The sequence below is a fragment of the Schistocerca nitens genome, chromosome 7 (genome assembly GCF_023898315.1).
Source record: "Schistocerca nitens isolate TAMUIC-IGC-003100 chromosome 7, iqSchNite1.1, whole genome shotgun sequence".
Taxonomy (NCBI): Eukaryota; Metazoa; Arthropoda; class Insecta; order Orthoptera; family Acrididae; genus Schistocerca; species Schistocerca nitens.
Genome location: NC_064620.1, coordinates 16,160,400 through 16,187,657, shown reverse-complemented (window position 1 = coordinate 16,187,657; position 27,258 = coordinate 16,160,400). Strand labels below are relative to the sequence as shown.

The window sequence follows — 27,258 nt, the reverse complement described above, 5'->3', positions numbered from 1 at the left end:
AGACAGCATAGTTGCCGATTACTTGTCTCGAATTGGTGCCATCTCGGTCACGGTCGACTTCGACAAGCTCGTGCAGCCTCAGCAGGATGATCCTCAGCTACAGGACCTCTTAATTATGCCTCCTTCACCCTCATCATTGAGCCAAAGTTCATCCCCAGTTCAACCTGCCCTGTCCTCTGTGACACTTCCCAGGGATGTATATGTACACTTGTCTCACAGCAATTCTGCAGAATTATTTTTGACCCGTTTCACAACTTCAACCACACCAGTGTCAAACCTTATAACTGAATGATATGTTTGGCCCCATGTTAAGTGAGACTGCAAGTTGTGGAGGAGGGCCTATGTACTGTGCCAGTAATGTAAAACCACCTGGCACACTCACCCCTTGCTAAGCACCTTCCAGCTACCGAAGGGATGCTTCAAACACATTCATGTGGACTTTGTTGGATCCCTTCCCCCCTCTGGCAACTATCACTACCTCCTCTCCATTGTTGACTGGGTAACACACTGGGTAGAGGGTACCCCCCATATAAAACATCACTGCCGAAACAGTTCCCAGAGCTCCGTATCTACCTGGTTTGTGCATTTTGACTGCCATGCCTCCATAGCTGTGGCTCAAGGTAGGCAACTGAAGTCCTTGCTGTTTTACAAACTCTGTAAACTATGCAGCATTACCCATTACAGAACCACCACCTACCACCTTCAAGGTAATGGGCGTGTTCAGAGGTGGCACCACACCCTAAGGCTGCTCTTATGTGACACAGGGACGACTGGTCTGATGCACTCCCGTGGCTGCTGCTGTGTATATGCACAGCTCGGAAACAAGACATCAGTGCCTCACTAGCCAAGATTTTATAAGGCAAGACACTACACTATCCCTTCCTGATGATTTTGTCTCTTTTGATCACCCCTCTATGCCAACCTGGCTTTCTGCCTTGGTTGACAATGTTTGTATCTGCACAGCTCGAAAACAAGACATCAGTGCCTCACTAGCCAAGATTTTATAAGGCAAGACACTACACTATCCCTTCCTGATGATTTTGTCTCTTTTGATCACCCCTCTATGCCAACCTGGCTTTCTGCCTTGGTTGACAATGTCTGGTGTCACATTACCAACCTTCATGTCCCCCTCTTCTCCTCCAGACCCCTCCTAAAATTTTCATCTCCAACACCTAGCCAAGTGTGACCATGTCATGCTGTGTGACAATACTGTCTGCACTGCACTCCAGCCCCTTTTCTCGAGCACACATAGAGTTCTCCAATGTGACCCCAACACCTGTGACATTCTGCTTAATGTCAAGCCAGTTACGGTTTCCATCACCTGACTGAAACCTGCCTGTCATCTCATCAACAAGCCTTCTCCTGATATAGACTTTACCATCACTGTGCCCCCCCCCCCTCCCCTTCCTCTTCCCTCACACCCCACCATCCCTCCCTGCGTTTGATCATTTCCAGACACTACTCAATGTCTGCTGCTTTCACTCAAAGGATCTTAGTCTCACAGTTACAGACGAGGAGCTACAAGGGTCCACGATGACTGCACGGTGTCACCTGAGTACCTGGTACACCATTTCCGCGAAGTTCCCATCTTGCCTGATAGCATTGACCCCACAACTCTTCATGCACATTGCACTGATTACGGTCACCTGATCATCTTCACTACTTGCCTGCCCCCGCCAGACAGCGAGCTCCTTGCGGAACCACCCAATACACACATACTGGGGGATACATCTTTCCCACATCCTCCACCCGTGCTCACCTGTGCCATCCACACACTCACGCATTTCCTTGACTATCATCTCTACACCCTGCACCAGACCACCCTTGCCAATGCTTCTGCCATCCTGGTTGTTGCCTCCACACTGTGGAGGGAGTGGGGGGAGGGGGGAGGGGAGGATGGAGGGACCGTTAGTTGCTGGAAAGACTAAATCAACTGACAGTGATCTCTCTGACAATTGACAGTAGCAGGGCAGTTCGCTCTGTCACTCGAGTGCGTTATGTTGTGTATCTGGATACGTACAGAGTTTCAATAAAATAAAGAGTGTGGTGACTCCATACCACTATATCATATATTACTTGATATCACTACAGACTGGAGTTCCACAAGTGTTAATGCTTATTAGGCCTAGGTGCATAGTCCACAATGGAATGGTATACTATCCTGTGGAAATGCTACTTTTTCAAAACAGTCATTTCCTGCCATCTATACATTTGAAAGTACCTGTTTCATTAAGACTCAAGGAGAGTTTTCAGCTTTGAACAGTGAGAGCCACACTTATGAAGCAAGCAACAGGAATAACTTTCTTAGAGATGTACAAAAAAATAAAAATATCATGACACTGTATAACAAAAACAAAAAAATCTCTTTTTGCATTTGCAGATAGGATCAAAAGAATACCAAAATTTAATCTTCCACAGCATTAATGAATATTTGAAACATTGCTCAAATCTGTAGATTCTGCCTTATAATCTCTCTACTCAGAAAGTTATATGTATGTGTCTATCGACCTGCCAGCGCTTTCGTTTGGTAAGTCACATCATCTTTGTTTATATATATATATATATATATATATATATATATATATATATATATATATATATATATATGTATATTGATGTATTTCTATTAATTAATATGTCTAAAAACAAAGATGATGTGACTTACCGAACGAAAGCGCTGGCAGGTCGATAGACACACAAACAAACACAAACACACACACAACAAAATTCAAGATTTCGCAACAAACTGTTGCCTCATCAGGAAAGAGGGGAAGGAGAGGGAAAGACAAAAGGATGTGGGTTTTAAGGGAGAGGGTAAGGAGTCATTCCAATCCCGGGAGCGGAAAGACTTAACTTAGGGGGAAAAAAGGACAGGTATACACTCGCACACACACACACACACACACACACACACACACACACACACACATATCCATCCACACATATACAGACATGTCTGCTTGTGTCTGTATATGTGTGGATGGATATGTGTGTGTGTGTGCGAGTGTATACCTGTCCTTTTTTCCCCCTAAGGTAAGTCTTTCCGCTCCCGCGATTGGAATGACTCCTTACCCTCTCCCTTAAAACCCACATCCTCTCGTCTTTCCCTCTCCTTCCCCTCTTTCCTGATGAGGCAACAGTTTGTTGCGAAAGCTTGAATTTTGTGTGTGTGTTTGTGTTTGTTTGTGTGTCTATCGACCTGCCAGCTCTTTCATTCGGTAAGTCGCATCATCTTTGTTTTTAGATATATTTTTCCCACGTGGAATGTTTCCCTCTATTATATTATTAATTAATATGTGTACGTATGTGTCTTTTGTGCCATATTTGTGGACATTAAATTATGTTTATTATTACTACAGGATTAATTAATACAAAGATCAATAAATAACAACATTTAGCTGCATTCTTGTTATCTTCTGCCAGGCCTCTCTATTCAGGACATCCTTCATGCATACATCTCAATGGTCCATTATTTTTTTTTTTATGTGATCATTCCAACAACATTGTAGTTGCTGCTTTTATGTCTGCCATCTGGTCTCCATTCAAAAATTTTCTTTGGCCACTGATGATATGCCATTCTCAACAAATGCCCATATAACTTTAATGATTTTCTTTCAGTTCTACCTGTCATTGTTTCATTTGTCGTCATTCTAGTTCTTACTTCAACATTAGCTTTTTTTCTCAGATTCATAGCATAAGGTATTCTTACTTTAGCAAAATCAATCCACGTTTCAGTAATTATGCGTCTTTTGTGTTTATATGTATGTACATAAAATTCTATTTTCTTGCACCTGATTAAATAAAAAAAATGCTTGTAACTCTTCAGGCTTTCCCAGCGATCTAATGACATCTTGGGTCGTCAGGTGTTCTGCTGGATATCAGCGTCGTACTTGCACGATATTTCGGTCACGTAGCTCGTAACCTTCATCAGGTGCGACCTGAGACTGCTCCTCGAGTGGACCTGGTCCAGTATTTACGTCTATGGCCTTCCCCCTCCACCAACGGCTGCAGGCGCTTCCTCTGTGGTCCGCACCCATTCCCTGCGACCTGCTGGAGCGTTGCTGCTCCGTTTTCTGTCTGCTGCCGTTCTAGGTGTTCCCTCTGAGGTCTCGCCCACCAAACCCACTCCTGGGGGTTTCAACTACGGTCGGGGGTACCAAGCGTTCACCCTGTGGTCCGCACCTGCTCACCACGACCTGTTAGAGCGTTTTCGCTCCGTTTTTCGTCCGCTGCGGCTCTGGATGTTCCCTCTGCGGTCCGCGCACACCAGTCCCACTTCTGGGTGTTCCATCTTCGGTCTGGTGCGCCTGGCAGTCCGTCAGGGGCTCGTTTTCCATCTCCATGTCTCTGGTTCTCCTGTTTGTGTAGTGTTGCAGCTGGCCCCGTTGCTCCTTTAACAGTTCCAGAGCTGGATCCCAGGCTCTGCTTAGCTGGTACCCTGTGTCACGGTTCATAAGATCGTCAGCCATTTTAATTTCTATCGATTCTCTTATAACACTGTCCCAAAATCTGGGTATGGAGACAGGAGACCTTTCAAGTACTTGGCTGTTGTGTATGTATCTGCCCCAATATTACAATTGGATGTAGGGGCACGCCCTCCTTGTGTATTTTAGGCAGACCATACAGTCTAGGTGGGTGTTTGTGCTAGAATCTTGGTATCCTCATACTTCATGGCATGATCTAGTTCTAGACAGTGTTCAGCAATGGCTGACTTAGTCACCTGCCTTAATCTAGTGTGCCTCTGATGTTCTTTGCACCTGATCTCCACAGTTCTTGTCGTCTGGCCAATGTAGGACATGCCACATTGACAAGGTATATTGTAAATCCCTGGGTTTCGTAACCCCAGGTCGTCTTTGACACTCCCCACCACCCCCCGATCTTGTTGGATGGACAGAAAACACACTTGATATTGTGTTTACGGAGGATCCTACTGATTCTGGCAGAAATAGAGCCAGCATAGGGCAGATATGACACCTTCTTTGCTTCATATTGGTCTTCTTCAGGAACCTGTGGTATAGTGGCTGGTTGGAGTGCCCTCTCAATTTGTCTGTCCGTGTATCCATTCTTGGAGAAAACTGTTTTGAGACGTTCTATCTCTATAGGTAGACTCTCTTGGTCTGGCAGGACACATGCTCTGTGGACCAAAGTCTTCAGAACCCCATCTTCTGTGCAGGGTGGTGACAGCTGCTGGCCTGCAGATATAAATCAGTGTGTGTTGGTTTTCGGTACACACTGTGGCCAATTGATCCATCTGCTTTCCTCTGGACTAGTACATCCAGAAATGGCAGCTGGCCATTCTTCTCCAGTTCCATGGTGAACTTGATATTAGGGTGGCATGAGTTAAGATGTTCAAGAAACTCATTGAGCCTGTCCATCCCATGTGGCCAGATCACGAAGGTGTCATCCACATACCTAAAGAAGCATGTGGGTTTAAATGTGGCTGTCTCCAATGCCCTCTCCTCAAAACTCTCCATAAACATGTTGGCAACCACAGGGGGCAGTGGGCTGCCCATAGCTACACCTTCAGTTTGCTCGTAATATTGGTTTCTGTACAGGAAATACATGGATGTCAGTGTATGACTGAACAGGCCCAACAGAGCACCGTCAAATTTCTCTGCAATCAGTTCTAGTGAGTCCTTCAGAGGGACCCTGGTGACCAGCGATACCACATCGAAACTAACCATGATGTCCGAATCTGTGATGTGCAGTTGCTTGAGGTGTTGCAGGAAATCTTCTGAGTTGCGGATGTGGTGAATACATTTCCCCACGTATGGAGACAGGAGACCTTTCAAGTACTTGGCTGTTGTGTACGTATCTGCCCCAATATTACTGACAATTGGACATAGGGGCACGCCCTCCTTGTGTATTTTAGGCACACCATACAGTCTAGGTGGCACTGGCGCTTTTTTCCGTAGTTGTCTGCTGATCTTATCGGGCATCCCTGTTTCCTTCAAGAGAGCACTAGTCTTCTTGGCCACCTTGTCCGTGGGGTCACACTCCAGAATTCTGTATGCAGGGTCCTCCAGAAGTTGGCGTACTTTCTCATCATAATCCACCCGCTGCAAGATGACAGTGGAGTTCCCTTTGTCTGCTGGCAGTACCACAATGCTGTTGTCTTCCCGGAGTTTCTTGAGTGCAAGCCTCTCCTCGGTTGTGATGTTCAATTTCGGCGGCTAGGCCTTGGTGAGGGCCCTGCAGGTCTCTCGGCGGACTTCCTCTGCCACATTAGGTGGAAGTGTGGCTGCAACTTGCTCTACTGCACTGACGAAACCTGAAATGGGTACATTTCTAGGGGTCGTAGCAAAGTTGAGACCCTTGCTGAGTACCTTTAAGGTTGTATCATCAAACTGTATGCCACTCAGATTCGTCACAGTGCGTGTCTCTTCCATCTGCTGTGCTTTCTTACTCATGCGGTCAAAATTTGCAGATTGGCAAGATGAGGCATTCCTTCTAGCACACTCAGCTAAAGACCAGGAGGCACGGTTTACCCAATCCCAGTCTTCTCTTGTTAAGGAGGCTGCCATGTACAGATGAATGTGTAACAGCTCCCTGGCCACAACATCTAACCTGTGGCGCATATCTCGAATCCTCTCTCTCACCAGTGCCATGCTGGCTCTGCGTTTTATCTTGTTCGCCGCTCTGGAGTTGATGTGATGTTTAATTCTGGCAAATACTGGTACCACTTCTCCATCTCGACACCTCAGCAAAAAACTGAGAGAACTCAGCATCTTCCCTTTCTTCTGCCGAAGCTTGTCCAGCTTCTGGATATTCTGATACATCAGCAGACAACTACAGGAAAAAGCGCCAGTGCCACCTAGACTGTATGGTCTGCCTAAAATACACAAGGAGGGTGTGCCCCTATGTCCAATTGTCAGTAATATTGGGGCAGATACGTACACAACAGCCAAGTACTTGAAAGGTCTCCTGTCTCCATACATGGGGAAATGTATTCACCACATCCGCAACTCAGAAGATTTCCTGCAACGCCTCAAGCAACTGCACATCACAGATTCGGACATCATGGTCAGTTTTGATGTGGTATCGCTGGTCACCAGGGTCCCACTGAAGGACTCACTAGAACTGATTGCAGAGAAATTTGACGGTGCTCTGTTGGACCTGTTCAGTCATACACTGACATCCATGTATTTCCTGTACAGAAACCAATATTACGAGCAAACTGAAGGTGTAGCTATGGGCAGCCCACTGTCCCCTGTGGTTGCCAACATGTTTATGGAGAGTTTTGAGGAGAGGGCATTGGAGACAGCCACATTTAAACCCACATGCTTCTTTAGGTATGTGGATGACACCTTCGTGATCTGGCCACATGGGATGGACAGGCTCAATGAGTTTCTTGAACATCTTAACTCATGCCACCCTAATATCAAGTTCACCATGGAACTGGAGAAGAATGGCCAGCTGCCATTTCTGGATGTACTAGTCCAGAGGAAAGCAGATGGATCAATTGGCCACAGTGTGTACCGAAAACCAACACACTCTGATTTATATCTGCAGGCCAGCAGCTGTCACCACCCTGCACAGAAGAATGGGGTTCTGAAGACTTTGGTCCACAGAGCATGTGCCCTGCCAGACCAAGAGAATCTACCTATAGAGATAGAACGTCTCAAAACAGTTTTCTCCACGAATGGATACACGGACAGACAAATTGAGAGGGCACTCCAACCAGCCACTATACCACAGGTTCCTGAAGAAGACCAATATGAAGCAAAGAAGGTGTCATATCTGCCCTATGCTGGCTCTATTTCTGCCAGAATCAGTAGGATCCTCCGTAAACACAATATCAAGTGTGTTTTCTGTCCATCCAACAAGATCGGGGGGTGGTGGGGAGTGTCAAAGATGACCTGGGGTTACGAAACCCAGGGATTTACAATATACCTTGTCAATGTGGCATGTCCTACATTGGCCAGACGACAAGAACTGTGGAGATCAGGTGCAAAGGACATCAGAGGCACACTAGATTAAGACAGGTGACTAAGTCAGCCATTGCTGAACACTGTCTAGAACTAGATCATGCCATGAAGTATGAGGATACCAAGATTCTAGCACAAACACGCACCGAGACTGTATGGTCTGCCTAAAATACACAAGGAGGGCGTGCCCCTACATCCAATTGTAATATTGGGGCAGATACATACACAACAGCCAAGGGACAGTGTTATAAGAGAATCGATAGAAATTAAAATGGCTGACGATCTTATGAACCGTGACACAGGGTACCAGCTAAGCAGAGCCTGGGATCCGGCTCTGGAACTGTTAAAGGAGCAACGGGGCCAGCTGCAACACTACACAAACAGGAGAACCAGAGACATGGAGATGGAAAACGAGCCCCTGACGGACTGCCAGGCGCACCAGACCGAAGATGGAACACCCAGAAGTGGGACTGGTGTGCGCGGACCGCAGAGGGAACATCCAGAGCCGCAGCGGACGAAAAACGGAGCGGCAACGCTCCAACAGGTCGTGGTGAGTGGGTGCGGACCACAGGGTGAACGCTTGGTACCCCCGACCGTAGTTGAAACCCCCAGGAGTGGGTTTGGTGGGCGCGACCTCAGAGGGAACACCTAGAACGGCAGCGGACAGAAAACGGAGCTGCAACGCTCCAGCAGGCTGCAGGGAATGGGCGCGGACCACAGAGGAAGCGCCTGCAGCCGTTGGTGGAGGGGGAAGGCCATAGGCATAAATACTGGACCAGGTTCACTCGAGGAGCAGTCTCAGGTCGCACCTGATGAAGGTTACGAGCTACGTGACCGAAATATCATGCAAGTACGACGCTGATATCCGGCAGAACACCTGACAACCCAAGATGTCAAAAAAATGCTTGTTTTGCTAGAATCAGTCAAGATTCTTTACAAGATACTTCTGATCAAATTGTGTGCCTATGGAGTAATGTCTGAGTTGTGTGAATTGCTTCATGATTCCCTGTCAATAAGGTCACAGTTAGTACTAATTGACAGAAAGTCGTTGAGTAAAATAGAAGTGATACCTGGCGTTCCCCAAGGAGGTGTTATAGGCCCTCTGCTAGTCCTAATCTGTCTAAATGATTTAGGACACAATCTGAGCAGTTTTCTTAGATTACTGTCTCTTGAAGTCATCAAAAGATCAAAACCAATTGTGAAATGATTCAGACAAGATATCTGTATGGTGTGAAAAGTGCTAGTTGACTTTAAATAATGGAAATTGTGATGCCATCCACATGAGAATTGAAAGGAATCCACTAAATTTTGTTTAAATCATAAATCACTCAAATCTAAACACTGTAAATTCAGCTAAATACTTAAGGATTACAATTACATATAACTTGAACCTGGGACAATTACATTATTAATTTTGTGATGTAAGTCAACCAAAGACAGTGTTTTATTGGCAGAACACTTAGAAAATGCAACAGGTCTTCTAATAGGACAGCCTACACTAAGCTTGTAGTCCTCTGCTAGAGTACTGCTGTGCCATATGGGGTCTTTACCAAATACGATTGACGGAGGACATAAAAAAAAAAATCCAAAGCAGCCAAAGAAAGCCAGCTCAATTTGCATTACTACAAAATAGGAGACATAGTTCTTGGATCCCATAAGTGAGCTGGTTTGGCAGTCATTAAAACAAAGGTGTTTTTTGTTATGGCAAGATCTTTTCATGAAATCTCAACACCAACTACCTCCTCCAAATGCAAAAATGTTATATTCATGCCATTCTACATAGGCAGCCATGATTATTGCAATAAAATAAGAGAAATCAGAGATCATATGAAAATATTTAAGTGTTCATTTTTCTCATACACTGTAAGAGAGTGGCACAGTAGGGAAATAGTCTGAAGGTAGTCTGATGAACCCTCTTTCACACACTTAAGTATGAATTAGATTAGTCATGTAGAGGTAGATGTCGATGTAGATGAATATGTGCTGCTACCACTCTAGACATAATATTGCAGCTGATACGTGCCTATATTTTGTACATGCATGTAAATATGTACAGCTTTATACTGTCATATGTTTTTATAAATTCTATATTATAAAAATGTTAAAAAGAGTGTTGAATAAATAAATAAGTACACAATATTAACTACAGTACATGTAAATAAAAAAGAACCCAACTGATTATTTACAATCATTCGGCAAAATTCTTTATAATTACATGTAAAATATTAGGTAACATTCAAAAAACATGGATACAAACCACTGATGCACAAGAACTGCATGTACTTGATTCATTCTTCCCACTGCAATGGTTCCGGTTGATCACTTTCCTTGAATGTGTTACAAACTCTTGATGAATGTGACTTTTCTTGCATTCATCTTCTGTTTTAGCTGATTCATTCATGAGAAGTGTAACTTCAAAGTCTATCAGTGTATCTGGTATTGGAAATTTTGCTGTGACTATTCCCTGTTTTGAATCTTTGAGATTCAGTTGAAATTCTTCCTTTGGGGGATTCCAATCACTGATATTTGCTGAAAATGTAAGATCATGTAAAGATGTTCTGTCGATTTTTAAGAAATAATAATGCAATAGATACATACTCTCTAAACTTTAAAGTTTTTAAATGATGAAGACATAATCACAACACTGTGTGAATGGTCATATGAAAAGGACATAATAATGTACACAAACAATTACAATATTAAATCTGAATAAGCAATTATCACAAGGAAAGGAAAAATGTAATCATGTGATTCATAAGATACCACACCATCCTAGGAAGAATCATGGTGATTAATGACACAAGCAGATTTTTGCAAACTGACTATGCTGCTATTCATGTCCCTTCCCCTCTTTTATATATATCAGCCAGTTTAAATTAATAGGTGCTGAATGAATTTCAAGTAACACTCCACCAAATAATATGAGAAACAGTTAAAGAATCATCAGTACTCAAAAATAAAGTAAAATATGGTTGGTATAAAAACATTCTGTATACATATTTTTTGCTTGCGAAAACTTCGGCTATTATTCATACTTATTTTCAGTTTGTTTCAGGTATCCTTTAAAATATGGTGACTTGTTAAAGTGAGCTGCAAGAAGGAAGAGCCTGGAGTTAATTCTGCAATTATCATTATACAGCTTTCAGCTTAGAAAGAAAGGGCATATCTGATTACTGTAATCTAAATAGTTCACAAATGGTTTAGCTCCTCCTGCATATCTGGGAATGTGTGTATATTTAGATTCAAGAAGAGCAGGGAATGAAAGAGTAAAGATTCAAGAATAAATTTTATGAAACTAAAAATAGCCTTATTGTTTCATAAAAACAAAATAGTAACCAAGATAAAGGAAGACTATACAAAAGTGCACATTTTTTGCACATATATGAAATCAAAATGTGCTGCTGGATAACATTCAGAACTATGTTACTACAAATCTGTGAACTGCGACAAGTTTTCATCGTCTACTGTAATGTTCAGATGGTGGCTGAGGCTTTACAGCTCAAGCATGTCCCATTCTTTGATGGTGGGCCTCCTGATGTCACCTAGCATGTGAAGAGGGTTCTTATGACAATGCACTGCACATTTCAACTGCTCACTATATGCTCATTTGAGTTCTTGTCAAAACATTCCACTCAGTTGACTTCTACAACCTGAAGAAAGGTGTCTGTAAGGTACGTGTGGCATGTTTGTGTATTATTGTCTTGAATGACACATCACTCAAACATTGACCATAGAGCTAGGTAAAAGGCTAGTTGATCCTACCCTGATGCTGCACAGCCCTTAAAGTACCCTCGGCAGTAATAGGAGGTGTCCAAAATCTTCAGCTTTCTTCTGAATTTGTGAGACTGCAGGCCTGAGCTGTGCTTTGGTACCTGGCCATCTCCAGGCTCTTCTATGATTATTGACAGGTGTGAGACAAATACTCCATGTGTTGGGAAAGAGAACCCAATACCATGGATCAATGTTCCATTACACATGTTTGTTCAAGCATCTTCACATGCAAACTAATGCTGAGAATTTTGTACTGTTTTTTGTGACAGATGCCTAGAGCCCAAATTCACTGTGTGGAGATGATTACATGTGGTCTGATCGAATCCAATACACTGACTTTCCTTCAAAGAGGCAGAATGCAGCTATGGTTAATTCTCCTTGGGGTGCTTATAAGCCTTAATTTATAGTTAACTGCCATCAGCAGGTGTTGTTGACTGTAGGCCACCATTGTGAGGCAGATGTTCAATGCACTATGTCTCAAAATAGCCACCAAATGTTTGCTATTGTGTACCTCAATTAGCTAGGGAACTTCCAATGCTGATAATCCTTCTTGCCATAATGTGACAATGCACATATGGTCTGAACCCGGGCCTTGTTAACTCGGTCGAAGGTTTCTTCCAGCCACACACTGACGAACCCGGAGTGGCAATAAAAGACAGCTAGAGAAAAGCCAAAGCCAAAGTTTTAGATCATTCATGGAGAAGGATTGCACAAACATACCATTCTTTGGCTGTCATCCAGACTCCTGCATTGAGGACATAGAAACAGGCCTCCCTGGTGTAGAGAAGCAACTGAAGGAGTTGAAAACAAATAAGTCACCGAGTCCAGATGGATCCTAATTTGGTTTTGCAGAGTAATCAGAGGCATTAGCCCCTTATTTAGCTTGCATTTATCATGAACTTGTCACATACCACAAAGTCCCAAGGAACTGGAAAAAAATGCAGATGGCTGCTGTATATAAGAAGGGTAAAAGAACAGGCCCACAAAATTACAGACCAATACCCTTCACGATGGTTGGCTGCAGAATTCTGGAACATATTCTCAGTTTCAATACAATAAATTTTCTTGAGACGGAAGAGCTTCTGTCAACAAATCAGTATGGATTTAGAAAGCATGACTCTTACGAACTTCAGCTTGTCCTTTTCATACATGATATCTTGCACACCATGGATGAAGGGCACAAGGCAGAACCCATATTCCTAGATTTCCAGAAAGCATTTAACACAATGGCCTGCTGCAGACTGTTAACCAAGGTATGCAAGTAGAGACGAAGTTACAGTTGTGTGAGTGATGTTGGGACTTCTTAAGTAATAGAACTCAGTATTTTGTCCTCATCAGTGAGTGTTCAGAGGCAAGGGTATCGTCATGAGTTCCCCGGGGAAGTGTGATAGGACCAATCTTATTCTCTTGATTCATTAATTACCTGACAGTCAGGGCAAGCAGCAATCTGCAGCAGTTTGCTCACGACACTGTGGTGTATGGGAAGGTGCCATTGCTGAGTGATTCTAGGGGAATACAAGATGACCGAGACAAAAGTTCTAGCTAGTGTGATGAATGGCAGCTAGCTCTAAATGTAGAAACATGTAAGATAAAACAGACAAGTAGCAAAAGCAATCCCATAATGTTCTAATACAGCTTTAGCAGTTTGCTAGTTGACACAGTGGGGTTCACTAAATGTCTAGGTGTAACACTGCAAAGTGATATGAAATGGAATGAGCATGTAAGGATCATAGTGGGAAGGCAAATGGTCAACTTCAGTTTATTGGGAGAGTTTTAGGAAAGTGTGGTTCATCTGTAAAGGAGACTGCATATAGAACATTAGTGTAATCCATTCTTGCATACTGCTTGAGTGTTTGGGATCCCACCACATTGGATTAAAGGAAGAGATCGAAGCAATCTGTATGTTAAATTTGTTAGCAGCAGGTTCGATCAACAAGAAAGTATTAAGGAGATGCTTCAGGATCTCAAATGGAAATTCCTGCAGGGACAGCAACTTTCTTTTTGAGGAATGCTACTGAGAAGATTTAGAGAGTTGGAATTTGTGGATGACTGTAGAATGATGCTATTGTTGTCTATGTACATTTCGCACAAGGATCATGAAGTTATGAGAAGTTAGGGCTCTTACAGAGGCATACAAACAGTCATTTTTCCCTAACTCAGTTTATGAGTGGAAAAGCAAAGGAAAAGGCTAGTAGTGGTACAAGGTACAGGCACGATGCTGTGATATGATCCTTTGCAACATGCTCTCTGACTGAAAAGTGTATACAAGCAGCAATCTCGAGATTGGAGAGACAGTGTATGCTGCTGAACTGTATTCAGAATGCGTGTTTACTTCTTTCTGCATTACAATGGTGGATGAGTAAAATGATTTCCAATGGTCAAAAAGGCACTGAGCAAGAAGTTTCAAAACAAAAAATTACAAACTATCAAACTAGAAAGAGTGGTGCAGAACTGTTTTGAGCAGTTTATATAACTCTGGCCTCTAGGTATGTTAAATCACAGATTATAATACTATCCAGGGACTAACAAAATAGTTACTTCTTAATATCATCCATCTTATGAATTTGAGGTAGTGGGTGTAAGTAAATCATTCCGTTTATTTAGCATATCATTCCGTTTATTTAGCATACAACCAATTAAATAGTGAAAATCGACACAATGTGTTTCAAAGAGTCCTTCTCTAATCAACTGGCTGTCCATAACTAAATCATTAAACAGATTTAATGCATCCCAGTTATCATTGCTCATGGGTAAAAAAAAGTGCATGTGGTTACTACGTTCTTGCTCTAAGGTGAAGACAATTTTCTCATGGAAATCATTAAATTTTCTGATGATTTTGTCAAAACAGGATGTTTTAAAATCTAGCGTTTCTGAAATATATGAGATTATTTATTGCAAACAATATGTTGGTGACATACTCTTGCTTATGGATGGAACTAAAGATGACACTGACAAAATTGTCAGAGAACTTGAGTCCTATAAACAAATTGACTTCACAGTAGGGCATGAAAGTAGTAACTGCATCCAATTATCCAATTTTTGAGCCTAGAAGTAATTAGGACTGATAATTTGCATGTATTAGTGTCTTCAGAAAGCCTACTGCAACATATGGAGAGAGTCCAAACGAATCATGCCACCCCACGAATACACTCCTGCTCATAGATTAAGGATAATGCTGATACATGGTGAAACAACGCTCTGATGGGCGGTTTGCACATTTAAATCATCTTGGGGTATGACAATGTGGTGCATTTGATCTCTGGTTGTTGCACGGTGGTGCTGGCAGCAGTCCACATACGCAGAGGTGTGTTAGTGCATCTCAGAGTACGGTGCAGCGAGGAAGTGTGCAGACGTTTTCAGATATGCTAATGGTGACTATGTGTTGAGAATGGCTCAAAGAACACATATTGATGACGTTATGAGGGGTAGAATACTATGGTGACTGGAGGCTGGTCAAACACAGTAGGTCATAGCACGGGTCCTCCGTGTGCCACAAACTGTGATCTCAAGAATATGGCAACGATTCCAGCAGACAGGAAACATGTCCAGGTGCTACAGTACGGGACGTCCACAGTGTACAACACCACAAGAAGACCAATATCTCACCATCAGTGCCCGCAGACGGCCACAGAGTACTGCAGGTAGCCTTGCTCAGGACCTTACCGCAGCCACTGGAACAGTTGTCTCCAGACACATAGTCTACAGACAAATGAACAGACATGGTTTATTCGCCCGGAGTCCTGCAAGGTGCATTCCACTGAGCGCTGGTCACAGGAGAGCCCGTAAAGCCTGGTGTCAAGAACACAGTACATGGTCATTGGAACAGTGGTCCCAGGTTATGTTCATGGATGAGTCCAGGTATAGTCTGAATAGTGATACTCGCCAGGTTTTCAACTGGCGTGAACCAGGAACCAGATACCAACCCCTTAATGTCCTTGAAAGGGACCTGTATGGAGGTCGTGGTTTGATGTGGGGTGGGATTGTGATTGGTGCACTTACACCCCTGCATGTCTTTGACAGAGGAACTGTAACAGGTCAGGTGTATCGGGGCGTCATTTTGCACCAGTATGTTCACCTTTTCAGGGGTGCTGTGGGTCCCACCTTCCTCCTGATGGATGATAACGCACGGCCCCACCGAGCTGCCATCATGGAGGATTACCTTGAAACAGAAGATATCAGACGAATGGAGTGGCCTGCCTGTTCTCCAGTCCTAAACCCCATTGAGCACATCTGTGATGCTCTCGGTCAGCGTATCGCTCATGTCTTCAAACCCCTAGGACACTTCAGGAGCTCCAACAGGCACTGGTGCAAGAATGGGAGGCTATACCCCAGAAGCTGCTCAACCACCTGATCCAGGGTATGCCAACCCGTTGTGCAGCCTGTGTATGTGTGCATGGTGATCATATCCCACATTGATGTCAGGGTACATGCACATGAAACAGTGGCATTTTGTAGCACATGTGTTTCAGGACGGTTTTCTTAACTTATCACCAATACCGTGGACTTACAGATCTGTGTTGTATGTGTTCCCTATGTGCCTATGCTATCAGCGCCAATTTTGTGTAGTGCCATGTTGTGTGGCACCACATTCTGCAATTATCTTAATTTATGAGCATGAGTGTGTATAAAGAATTTGCACTCATAAGTTTGGTGCACAGTGGGGCAAATATGCCAACAGATGCAGAGGAGAAAATGAGTTTAAAATAAAAAATAGACGAATTAAAAATTAGTAAGCAAAGGGAGTGAACAACACTTACAATATAGGTATGGTGAATCAACTTATGGAAAACTAGGAGAAGAGGGTATAAGTGGAACAAGCCAATGATAAAAGAACGATTGTCACTGTGCCATATTAAGGTAAAATCTCAGAGAAATAAGGTAATCTATTCAAAGAGAACAATATAAAGCTACCATTACAAGAGAGAAAGTTACCAAGATACAGTTTACAACATGATATTGAGAAGATGAAGAGTAAATTAGAACATTTGGGAGTCTAAGGTACAATGTTCATCTTGTGATAAAAGATACAATGGGCAGAGTGGGAGAACATTTTCAATGATGTATGAAGAATACAGAGATGCTTTTAGGCTGGATTATTATGACAAATCAGTAGTAGCGAAGCAAATGTATGAGAGAGGCAACCCACTAAAAGATACTTACGTATATTTAGAGATACCATATGCAGAGAAGAAGGGAAAAAAAGCTTAAGTTTCTTGAAGGACTCAAAATAACTATCCGCCAGGACAGATTTCGTAGTGTGCTTAATGTACAACTGGGATACAGTCACAATGGATTCCTTAAGCTTTTCATGGATCTTTATGAGAAAAATATCATAAATTTTCCAGGAACTATTATTAACCATTTGCTGTTGTCTTTGAATTAGGAGGCACTGTCAGTTACTCAGTGCATTAATGTGTCACTGTGCACTTGTGTCTCTGTAGAAACTGTTTGCTAAGTCACCTGGAAAGACAACAGGCGGATGCAGCCAGAAACTTGCTGAAGACTGGTGAGTGCTATGGGAATCAAACAATAGTGTGATTCACCTGCACGGATGCAAATGTAAGATGAGGACTTTTTGTCTTAACTGTTTTACTTCATGACTGAGCTGTGTGGCTCGCCAGTGATACATCGATTTGCACATTTGTGCTATCTTTTCCCCTGGACATTGGGTCTGGGTAGCAGCACCACCTGCACACATCTGGGAGGTGCGGCAACAAGCCTCGGGCAGTTAGGAATGGACACTGGTTATCAGTGGACGTCTCCTGCCTGCTACAACATCTGGGCTGGCTTCAGCATAAGTTGGCAGCATGTACAACAAGAGCAGCAGAGATGTTCTCGTGTGGCCATATTGCCGTGGTTAAGCTGTGGATGTGCAGCAGGGCCTGCCTGCATCTTCCCTGGGAAGTGGCTCATGTGACCCACCAGATAGTATTTTTTTACCTCAATAGTCGCTAATGGCTTGTTCTTTTCTCAAGTGACTGTGGTGAGAGTGTAATGTTGCATGTGCAACGTATTTCTGATACATTGTCTCACCTTGTAAGCCCTTTGAGTTTGCAGTCTCTAATGTGACCACGTGTCACAGCTAGCTGTCTTGTGCTTAATCTAAACTGAACTTAACGTGCTAAACTATGGTGGTGAGCTGCCTGTTGTCATTGGGTTAATTTGTTGAATTAATGGCTGCCCCTAATTTGCCTTGTTATTGCATTTGCTATCCTGTGAATGAATTAAAGTTTCTAACAGTTATAAAAGAGTCAGGCTAGACAATACCAGTGAGGGTATGTTTTGCAATTAAAGATTGTTTTATAAACTAAAGAGTGGTTACTGTTCACGCAGGTTTAAATCTGTGTTACACATGATGAATTCTACCCCGAGTTCTGGTTGTTTTACCTTATAGTGTTGGTTTTTAAGTGGCAAGGGTGAATTTGTGTGTTTTAATGTAATGTTTGCTGTCAATTTTTGAATTTGGGCCTTGTGTTGGATACATGCTTTGGCTTTCAGGTGGCCTGTCTGGTTTATTTATTCATGTCATTAGCCCATTGCACTGTGTTTGTGTACTCATGTCATTACTGCCTGCCAGTTAGTTGTTTGCATAACTGGCTGCCACATGGCTGTACTGGCTAACGCTTGTGTGCACTCCCATCCTGGATTTTCTTAGGCACCCACCAAAGCCTGATAAATTGGTTGTTTCGTTATGTATGTCCGTAACTGAATATGATACATTCTGTTGCCACTTGCTTATGCTAAATCTTAGTCTGTTACAGTTGTGGCTTCTTGGATCTGTGCAGACAGGAGTCTGTTATGTGTGGTGCCATCAGGGGATCTTGCCTGGAGACGAGACTGATTGGGCTACCTAACTGGTGGGCCTGTGGCCTAAATTGGTATATCTTGTGAAATTATCCTGTAACTTTTTTAAAAAATCCAATAGCAGTAATTGAAGCCTGAAAGGGCAAGTTAATGTGTCTTCATCCCATTATGCTTGGCTTATTGATGGTAGCATTGAATGTTTGGATAATTTGTTTATTCATTACTCTGGACTCGAAAATTGTAAGAATTGAAGTCTTATATTTTAGGTAAATTAGTGTGTTAATTCATTTAGACATTATAGTAGTTTGCCTTTGAGACTGGCTGCTTCTAGTGTTACCATTTATTAATCACTGTATTATTTCTGTATTTGCACTTCAGGTAAATTTTGAAGGAGTTGCATTTGATTGTCTTGCAGGAGCAAAATTATTTTTAAATTGATCCTGTATAACTTGGTCGTAGGCATATGGAAATTAGGAACTATTTGGTCCCGCTGTTTCAATGTATTTAATTATTTTATTGTTCTGTCATATATATATTTTTTTAATTTTAGAGGAAATCATCTATACATTCTGCTGCTATATTGACTATTTCTCAATTATGAACAGAGATTGTAAGAAATCATATTGTGCCGCTTTACACATAATGCACTCATAAACTCTAGCAGTGTATATTATTGGAGAATGAGCCTTTGGTTGGCAGCCACTAGAAATGTATCATTTGATGGTCATCTGTATGTTAAAAATCTGGATGCACAGGTGATCAATACATTGAATTATTCAATTATTTGTAATTTGCTGTCATGACCATTTACAAAAGTAGAATCTACAGACACAATTATATACTAATTTGGATTACAAAGAGGTATCCAGATGACAGACCTCACATGTCGAGACGTCTTTATATCACACTGCAGAATGTGTGATTGCTCAACAACAGTCCAATATGTGTCTGTCTTAAATAACACAGAATAATTTGAAACCTCTACATACTTTATAAGTGATTAGACTGTTCTAACATCGCTCTATAAGTGATGAGACTGTTCTAACATCTGACAGATTGCCAGATACTTTAAGAACTTTATCATTATCTGAATGTTTAACTAATGCCACACAACCACTCATGTGTTTCCACAGTAGCCCTACAGTTCTAGAGTTAGCCTGATCTCAGGGGTTGCTGGGTTTTCCAAAATGATTTGACTGCTTCTCTGAGTTCCATTTCTCTTGACAATTGTTGGATGCATCTCTCTGGTATGCAGTGCCTTGACCTCTATGACTGTTTCTGGGTCACACTTGTTTTTTCTTCTATAAAAACATGGGTCTCTCTCATGACACTCCTCCATAAAGCCACTGCCAATATATATAATGGTTGACACTATTATAACCCTTGCCAGTTTTAAGCCTCTTGATTTATTCAAATCAATCAAAAAACTTTCTACAAAGTAGTGAATATATGTAACATTTGTTTTTTATTTATATGAATAATATCAAATGAAGTACTCACGAACTACATTTTCTGATTTTCTTAATGAACAGGAATGTGTTATCTCCTGAAATAGAGAGAGCAACCATTATTAGAACTAGTAAAACATTCACAAAATATTTATCATCAAATTTATGTAGGTGCATTCAAAAAAGATGATGATTACCTAGCTACTACATGAGAATACTAACAGTGAATAACATATACAAACAGTTTTACTTGTATGTTGTCCAAATTAATTGATCCATTCTCTAATGGGTTAATCTGGATGCTTCACATACATATTACACATGATGCTGTAAGCTATAGTTCATAATTTTGACATAATTGTTGCTGTTATACTAAACTTACTTTAAAATATATTTCCTCACACACACACACACACACACACACACACACACACACACACACACACACATACACAAATGAATTAAACAAGAAAAGAAAATGCAATCAATTTGGCACAATTAAAGAAGCAATTTGTATTTTACAAAATGAAAAGTTACTTTAGCAGAAAGCAAAATAAAATTAGATGAATGGAAAATGTTTTTGAGGATAACAAAAGCACCCAAGATTATTATGGGAAAAAGTGCAAGTTTTAGTAATAGGATGCAGTGAACATTACCCCAAACAAAGTGATTCGCCTGGATTCTTCAACAGGCAGATAAACTGAAATTGTTTATTAATTTTGTTAAGTTCCTTCAGCTAAGAATTAAGATCACACCCTCAACACATACTATGACTGGTAGTGTGGTTCAGTATGTTCCTCGTATAAAAACTGTTTTGAGTTTAGCCTTGTACAAAAGTGAAACATGGATGTTAAACCACAAAATTACAGGCCAATAATCTTAACATCAGTTGTCTGCAAAATTCTTGAACATGTTCTCAGTTTGAATATAATAAATTCCCTTGAGATGGAAAAGCTTCTGTCAACAAATGAGCACGGATTTAGAAAGTATCATTCATGCAAAACTAAGTGTGCTCTTTCCTCACATGATAACCTGTAAATATGGACAAAGTGCAACAGTTAGATTCCGTATTCCTAGATTTCCAAAAAAACTTTTGACAAGTTGCTCCAATGAAGAACGTTAGAGAAGGTATGAGCATATGGAATAGATTCACAGATATGTTATTGACTTGAAGACTTCTTAAGTAATAGAACCCAGTACATTGTCATTGATAGTGAATGTTCATCACAGACAAGGGTATCATCAGCAGTGCTCCAGGGAAGTGTGGTAGGACCATTCTTATTGTCTGTATACATAAATGATGTGATGCAGAGGTTGAAATGAGCACATAAGGACGGTAGTAGGAGAGATGATGGTTCACTTTAGTTTGTTGGGAGAATTTTGGGAATGTGTGATTCAGTAGTAAAGGAGAGCACATATAGAACACTAGTGTGACCTATTCTTGAGTAACAGTCAGGTCATATTAAAAGAAAACATTGAAGCAATTCAGAAGTGGACTGCCACATTTATTATTGGTAGAATCAATCAACACATGAACATTATGGAAATGCTTTGTGACCTCAAATAGGAATCCCTGCAGAGATGACAAGGTTTTGTGAAAAATTTAGAGAACCAGCATTTGAAGCTGACTGCAGAACTATTCTATTGCCATCAACATACTTTTTGAAACTTCCTGGCAGATTAAAACTGTGTGCCTGACCAAGACTCGAACTCGGGACCTTTGCCTTTCGTGGGCAAGTGCTCTACCATCTGAGCTACCGAAGCACGACTCATGTCCGGTACTCACAGCTTTACTTCTGCCAGTACCTCGTCTCCTACCTTCCAAACTTTACAGAAGCTCTCCTGCGAACCTTGCAGAACTAGCACTCCTGAAAGAAAGGATATTGCGGAGACGTGGCTTAGCCACAGCCTGGGGGATGTTTCCAGAATGAGATTTTCACTCTGCAGTGGAGTGTGCGCTGATATGAAACTTCCTGGCAGATTAAAACTGTGTGCCCGACCGAGACTCGAACTCGGGACCTTTGCCTTTCGCGGGCAAGTGCTCTACCATCTGAGCTACCGAAGCACGACTCACGTCCGGTACTCACAGCTTTACTTCTGCCAGTACCTCGTCTCCTACCTTCCAAACTTTACAGAAGCTCTCCTGCGAACCTTGCAGAACTAGCACTCCTGAAAGAAAGGATATTGCAGAGACATGGCTTAGCCACAGCCTGGGGGATGTTTCCAGAATGAGATTTTCACTCTGCAGCGGAGTGTGCGCTGATATGAACATTCATTCTGGAAACATACTTTTTGTATAAGGATCACAAAGACAAGAGAATTTAGGGCTTGTATGGAAGCACAGAGATAGTCATTTTTCCATTGTGCTATTTATGAATTGTGAATTTTGGTTTATTTGTCTCACAATACACATAATCTAAAATGTCAAGTGGTCTTGATGAAGTACCTGATTTCATATTAAAAGCATGTGCTCACCAAATAGCAAACCCTTTGGCAAAAATTTTCAACCTCTCTTTAAAAACTGGTGTATTCCAAGATATTTTTAAAATAGCAAAAGTCTCACCACTGCTAAAAAAAGGTTCTTCTGAAACTACTGACCCATGTCACAGTTAAGTTCCTTCTCAAAAATTCTAGAAAAACTCTTCTATGACAGGCTTTTAAGTTTCATAAATAAATATGCACCTCTTACAGTACAACAACATGGTTTTAGAAAGTCTAAATCCACACAGACAGCAATTTTCGAATTCTTAGACTGCATTTTAAAATCGCTTGATCAACATAAATTAGCTGCAGGTATTTTTCTAGATCTATCAAAAGCCTTCAACGTCCTGGAAAACATCTGCTCGAAAAATTAGAAAGACGAGGAGTAAGAAGTGTAGCACATAGCTGGTTGTGTTCATACCTATAAAACTGCAGGCAGAAAGTACCACTTCAGTTTGAATTCAACAAAATGAATAAAACAAGAAAAAAATCCTTTCTTTCTTTCTAGGGAATTACCAATAAAATATGGTGTACCACAGGGCTCAATCTTAGGTCCACTACTCTTCTTGATTTATGTGGACGACTTAGTTGAATATACAAGTCCCACAAAAACTATCCTGTTTGCCGATGACACCAGCATATTGCTCACTGGATCCAGTCCTGAAACTTCTATGAAAAGACTTTCTGAATGGTTCACAAGAAACAAACTCATTATAAATACTGAAAAAACTGTGTGTGTCAATTTTCATTTAATTCCTCCAACTTATCAAATGTCTATTCCAGCCCAATTAAAAAATGATCCCCTATAAAATGTAAGTGTCACAAAATTCTTGGGTCTTTGGTTTCAGCAAGACTTAAAGTGGGACACACATATAAATAACTTGTGTAGAAAACTATCATCTGTGTGCTATGGCCTAAGAATTTTAAAGGCTACAACAAGCAAAACAACAGTACTGCAGACATACGATGCACAGTTCCACTCACTAATCCGATATGGGATCATTTTCTGGGGATACTCAACTCACAGTGTAAAGGTTTTTAGAATGCAAAAAAGAGCTTTAAGAATAATTTGTGGCCTTAAAAAGATGGAGTCCTGTAAATCCCATTTTACTGAGCTTGGTGTTCTAAATGTTACAAGTTTATTCATTTATGAAACAATCTTGTTCACTAGGGACTATCTCCTGAAAACAGGCAAACTGCTACAGAACAAAAGTGTACACAACTATAGTACCAGAAGGGAATCAAATATACATCAAAAATATCACAGAACAACCACCTATCAGAGGAGCATAATTAACATTGGTGTAATACTACACAATAAGATACCAGAGGAAATAAAAAATACTACTCATCCAATATCTAAAGCTAAACTAAAGGCATTTCTAATAAAGCACTGTTTCTATTCTATCAGAGAATTTCTGAATAAGTAACAATATTAATTGTAGTAGGTACCTAATTTTAATTGCTAATACTATGTATTATTGTAACTTATCTTTGACCTGTCCAATATCAATTGTACAATTTGTGCTATAAAAAAAATCAAATCAAATTAAATATTTTGATTCCGTTACAGAAGACTCATCAAAATTACAGTAAAATTTCACCTTGAACACAGAACAGTTGATGTTAACAAACAGCACAATAATAATAATACAATTTATTTATATATACATAAATATAATCTAACACTTAGTTACCTCTTGCTCAAATTATCATTTCATCCTCCATGAATTCTTCTACTGAATGGTAGCATTTCTTCCACGGAATCTGCTGTAGCTTTGTTTTTCTTCTGTCTTCATATTAAATATGTTTTTGTCCATTAACTTGTTTCACACTGTCATCCCCATATACTGTGGACTCTTTATATATAATTTCAGCTGGTGTGTGATTAGCATAAACTATTTTTATTTCTAATATTATGTGTCTGGTTAAAATGATTATCCTCAAATAATTGTTGTCTGCAGTGTAGGAAGATTGTAATTTCATAAATGTATATGGAGGGAACTGTTGGGATTTGTAGTTTTCAAAATAATGAGCAACAAGACTCTGTTTGCTGTGCTGTACATGTGTATCTGACAATTTTCTTTTGCAGTTTCATTATTCAAGATACTCTATTTGAACCTCCTCAGAAATTTATACCATACCTAATAACAGATTCAAAATAACTATGACAAGTGAATTTTTGTATACTCAAGTCAGTAGAATTTGCTAGTATTTGCATTGCAAATGCAAAACTGCACAGTTTATTTGATAGGAAGTCAGTATGTGTATTCCAGCTTGTTCTTGTCATAGGAATTTGAATGTGTCAACTTTTTCCGTAAGTTGATTTTTATGTTGTATTTTAAGTTCTACACATCTTGAATGTTTGGTCTCGAAATGTACCATCTTGGTAGAGTGCAAAGAGATTTACTTTACTCTGCTACTCTAACATCTGACTTTGCCACATTTATGAATTTTCATTTAAACACTCTGAGATTTGAGCTGGATTTACAATAATGTTACCATCTACTTTAATCCTAGATATTTCATTACTACTAACTTTAACACCTAACTCTGATCTGACAATGGACCACATTGTTTTTGTCTTACTTTTATGTTGTACAATGAATTTATTGTTTGCCATTTGTTTGACAGCCTTCACAACTTTTTTAAATATAGCTTTATAATGATGAACATACTCAGTAAAATGCCTGTTTTTACTATATTTCAGTTTATTGTGGAGACCAACATGAAAGGAAATCTCTGTGCTTTGCATTGTTCATAAAGGGTCATAACCCTTGACTTCAAATGTGATGTTTGCCAAGCAACAAGGGATACGATACAGCCCAATGTAGCAGTTTAGTAACTTTTCCAATACTACTGCTTTCTGCATAGGCATATAAATCCATATCAAAGTCTCCTGCACTGTATGTCACTGGCCAGTGCTTCACATTATAGTACTTTCGGTTGTTCTATTGGACGTACAAGGCGTGTTTGTGAGCCCACTGCCTTGCTTCTTCAGTCCTTGTGATGTGGTGTTTCATATAGTCATCCTGATTGCAATGGGAACAGAATATCCATTCTCATCTCGGCCTTGTGACGATGGAGCAGAAAGAATGGTGTAGAGACTGAAGACTTGCTTTCCTGTGTTGTATGTGAATATCATGATCGGCAGCTTGTATCCCAATCTCTCTGTTCAGCAGCAATGTATACTGAGAGCATATCTGCCAACATCTTATTACATTGTTCTGTGAGGTGATTAGTCTGTGTATGGTAGGCAGTTGTCATCCTGTGGGTGATGCTGGAATGTGAACTTACCTCTGATACTAGTCTCAACTGCAAAACTTTTCCACAACCAAAGATCATCACATGGGCAGCAGCATGTTTCAAAATGAAGTCCTCTACAAGGGAAACTTCAATTTCCAGAGCTTTGGCAGTCGGTACAGCTTTGGTGAGACCATGGTGGGTGAGACAGTCGGTACAGACAACAGTCCGTAGATTCCTACTTTTTTACTTTAGAAACCTCCCCAAGAGGTTGATTCCGATATGGTGGAATGACACCACTGCAGGCAGGATTAGTACTAGATGCCCCGGAGATAACTGTGGCAGGTGCTTCCCTCACTGGCATTCCTCACAGTGATTCACATAGTGTCTAATGGACCATTAGAGACTTGGCCAATGATACATGTGTCTGATTCTATCTAGAGTCTTCATGAATCCCCGGGGACTGGATGTTAGAGCATCATGAGAATACTACACGATAGCTGGCCATACAATGAGATGGAATGACGAGCAAACACTTCCATGCTATTGGATCATAGTTCCACTTTTACTGTGTTCTGTTTATTAACTGGAATCTTCCTTTGGTGATTTCCTCCTTATTCAAGGCTTCTATGGTTTATAGCAGTGCTGGATCTTCACTCTGCTCAGCAGCAATATCATTTAATGCAGCAATGACCGAGATTCCATTCTCACCATTCTTGTGTTTGGACCTGCTTTTGTATACCACTCTGTAGCCTTACTGCTCACCTTTCCCATCAACCCAGCGCATCCTTCAGGCTAGTCAGCTGGCATAAAATGATGGTCCATCAAAATGGTATGACCAGAACTTGTTGATAGCCCAAACAACTGGCACTTTTCTCAATTGCAGAATAACTCAACTCAGAATGGAAGAGCACTATCCACCTTTTTTTCTGAATTGGGTCTAGCAATGTATCTATTTCACAAACACTAGCATCATTGTGAAGTTCTGTCTCAGCATTCTTGTAATAGAATGCTAAAGCTGAAAAAGATATTAGCACCTCCTTAAGGACAAGGAAAGATCTTTCTTGCATCTCCTTCCATGAAAATCTGGCATCTCCCTGCAGTAGTTCCTGCAAGGGTCATGCTCTGGTGCAGAAGCCCTTTATCAAGTACCAGCAGTATCATCACATTCTGAGAAAACTTCTGGCATCATGAATGTGACAAGGAGTCAGAAAATCTGTGACTGCTCTTATTTTCTTTGGACTAGGACAGAGTCCTTGCCATATCCTCCAACCACAAGATGTTTATTTCTTGGTTGGTGAAGAGACATTTTCTGATGCACACGAAGACCTGCAGTCGTAAACACATTAACATGATTGTCAGGTGGCTTAGATGCTTTTTAAATGACTTAAAAGAAGTGACAGTGTTGCCAGATAGCAAAGACACATAATTCATTTACGGAATTGAACAGGTTGTCCATCATATGTTTGAACGTGGTTGGCATGTTATGCTGTCAAGAGTTATGAAGGCAGTCTTTTCCTGGTCAACTTTGATTTACCAATACACTGTTTGCATGCCCATAGTTGAGAAATTATTTGCTCTTT

At 41.0% G+C, this 27,258-nt stretch overlaps 1 protein-coding gene across 3 annotated transcripts in view; it reads right to left on the bottom strand.

Annotated features, from left to right (window-relative positions):
- LOC126195353 (uncharacterized) overlaps positions 1 to 27,258 on the bottom strand; it is a 161,266-nt gene that overhangs the window by 93,953 nt on the left and 40,055 nt on the right. For all 3 annotated transcript variants that reach the window (XM_049933932.1, XM_049933930.1, XM_049933931.1), the window contains exons 3-4: positions 20,004 to 20,049; positions 10,186 to 10,457 (exon numbers count right to left, since the gene is read on the bottom strand). In XM_049933932.1, the coding sequence (XP_049789889.1) occupies positions 10,186 to 10,457; positions 20,004 to 20,049 (318 nt within the window). The remainder of the gene's footprint in view (positions 1 to 10,185; positions 10,458 to 20,003; positions 20,050 to 27,258) is intronic.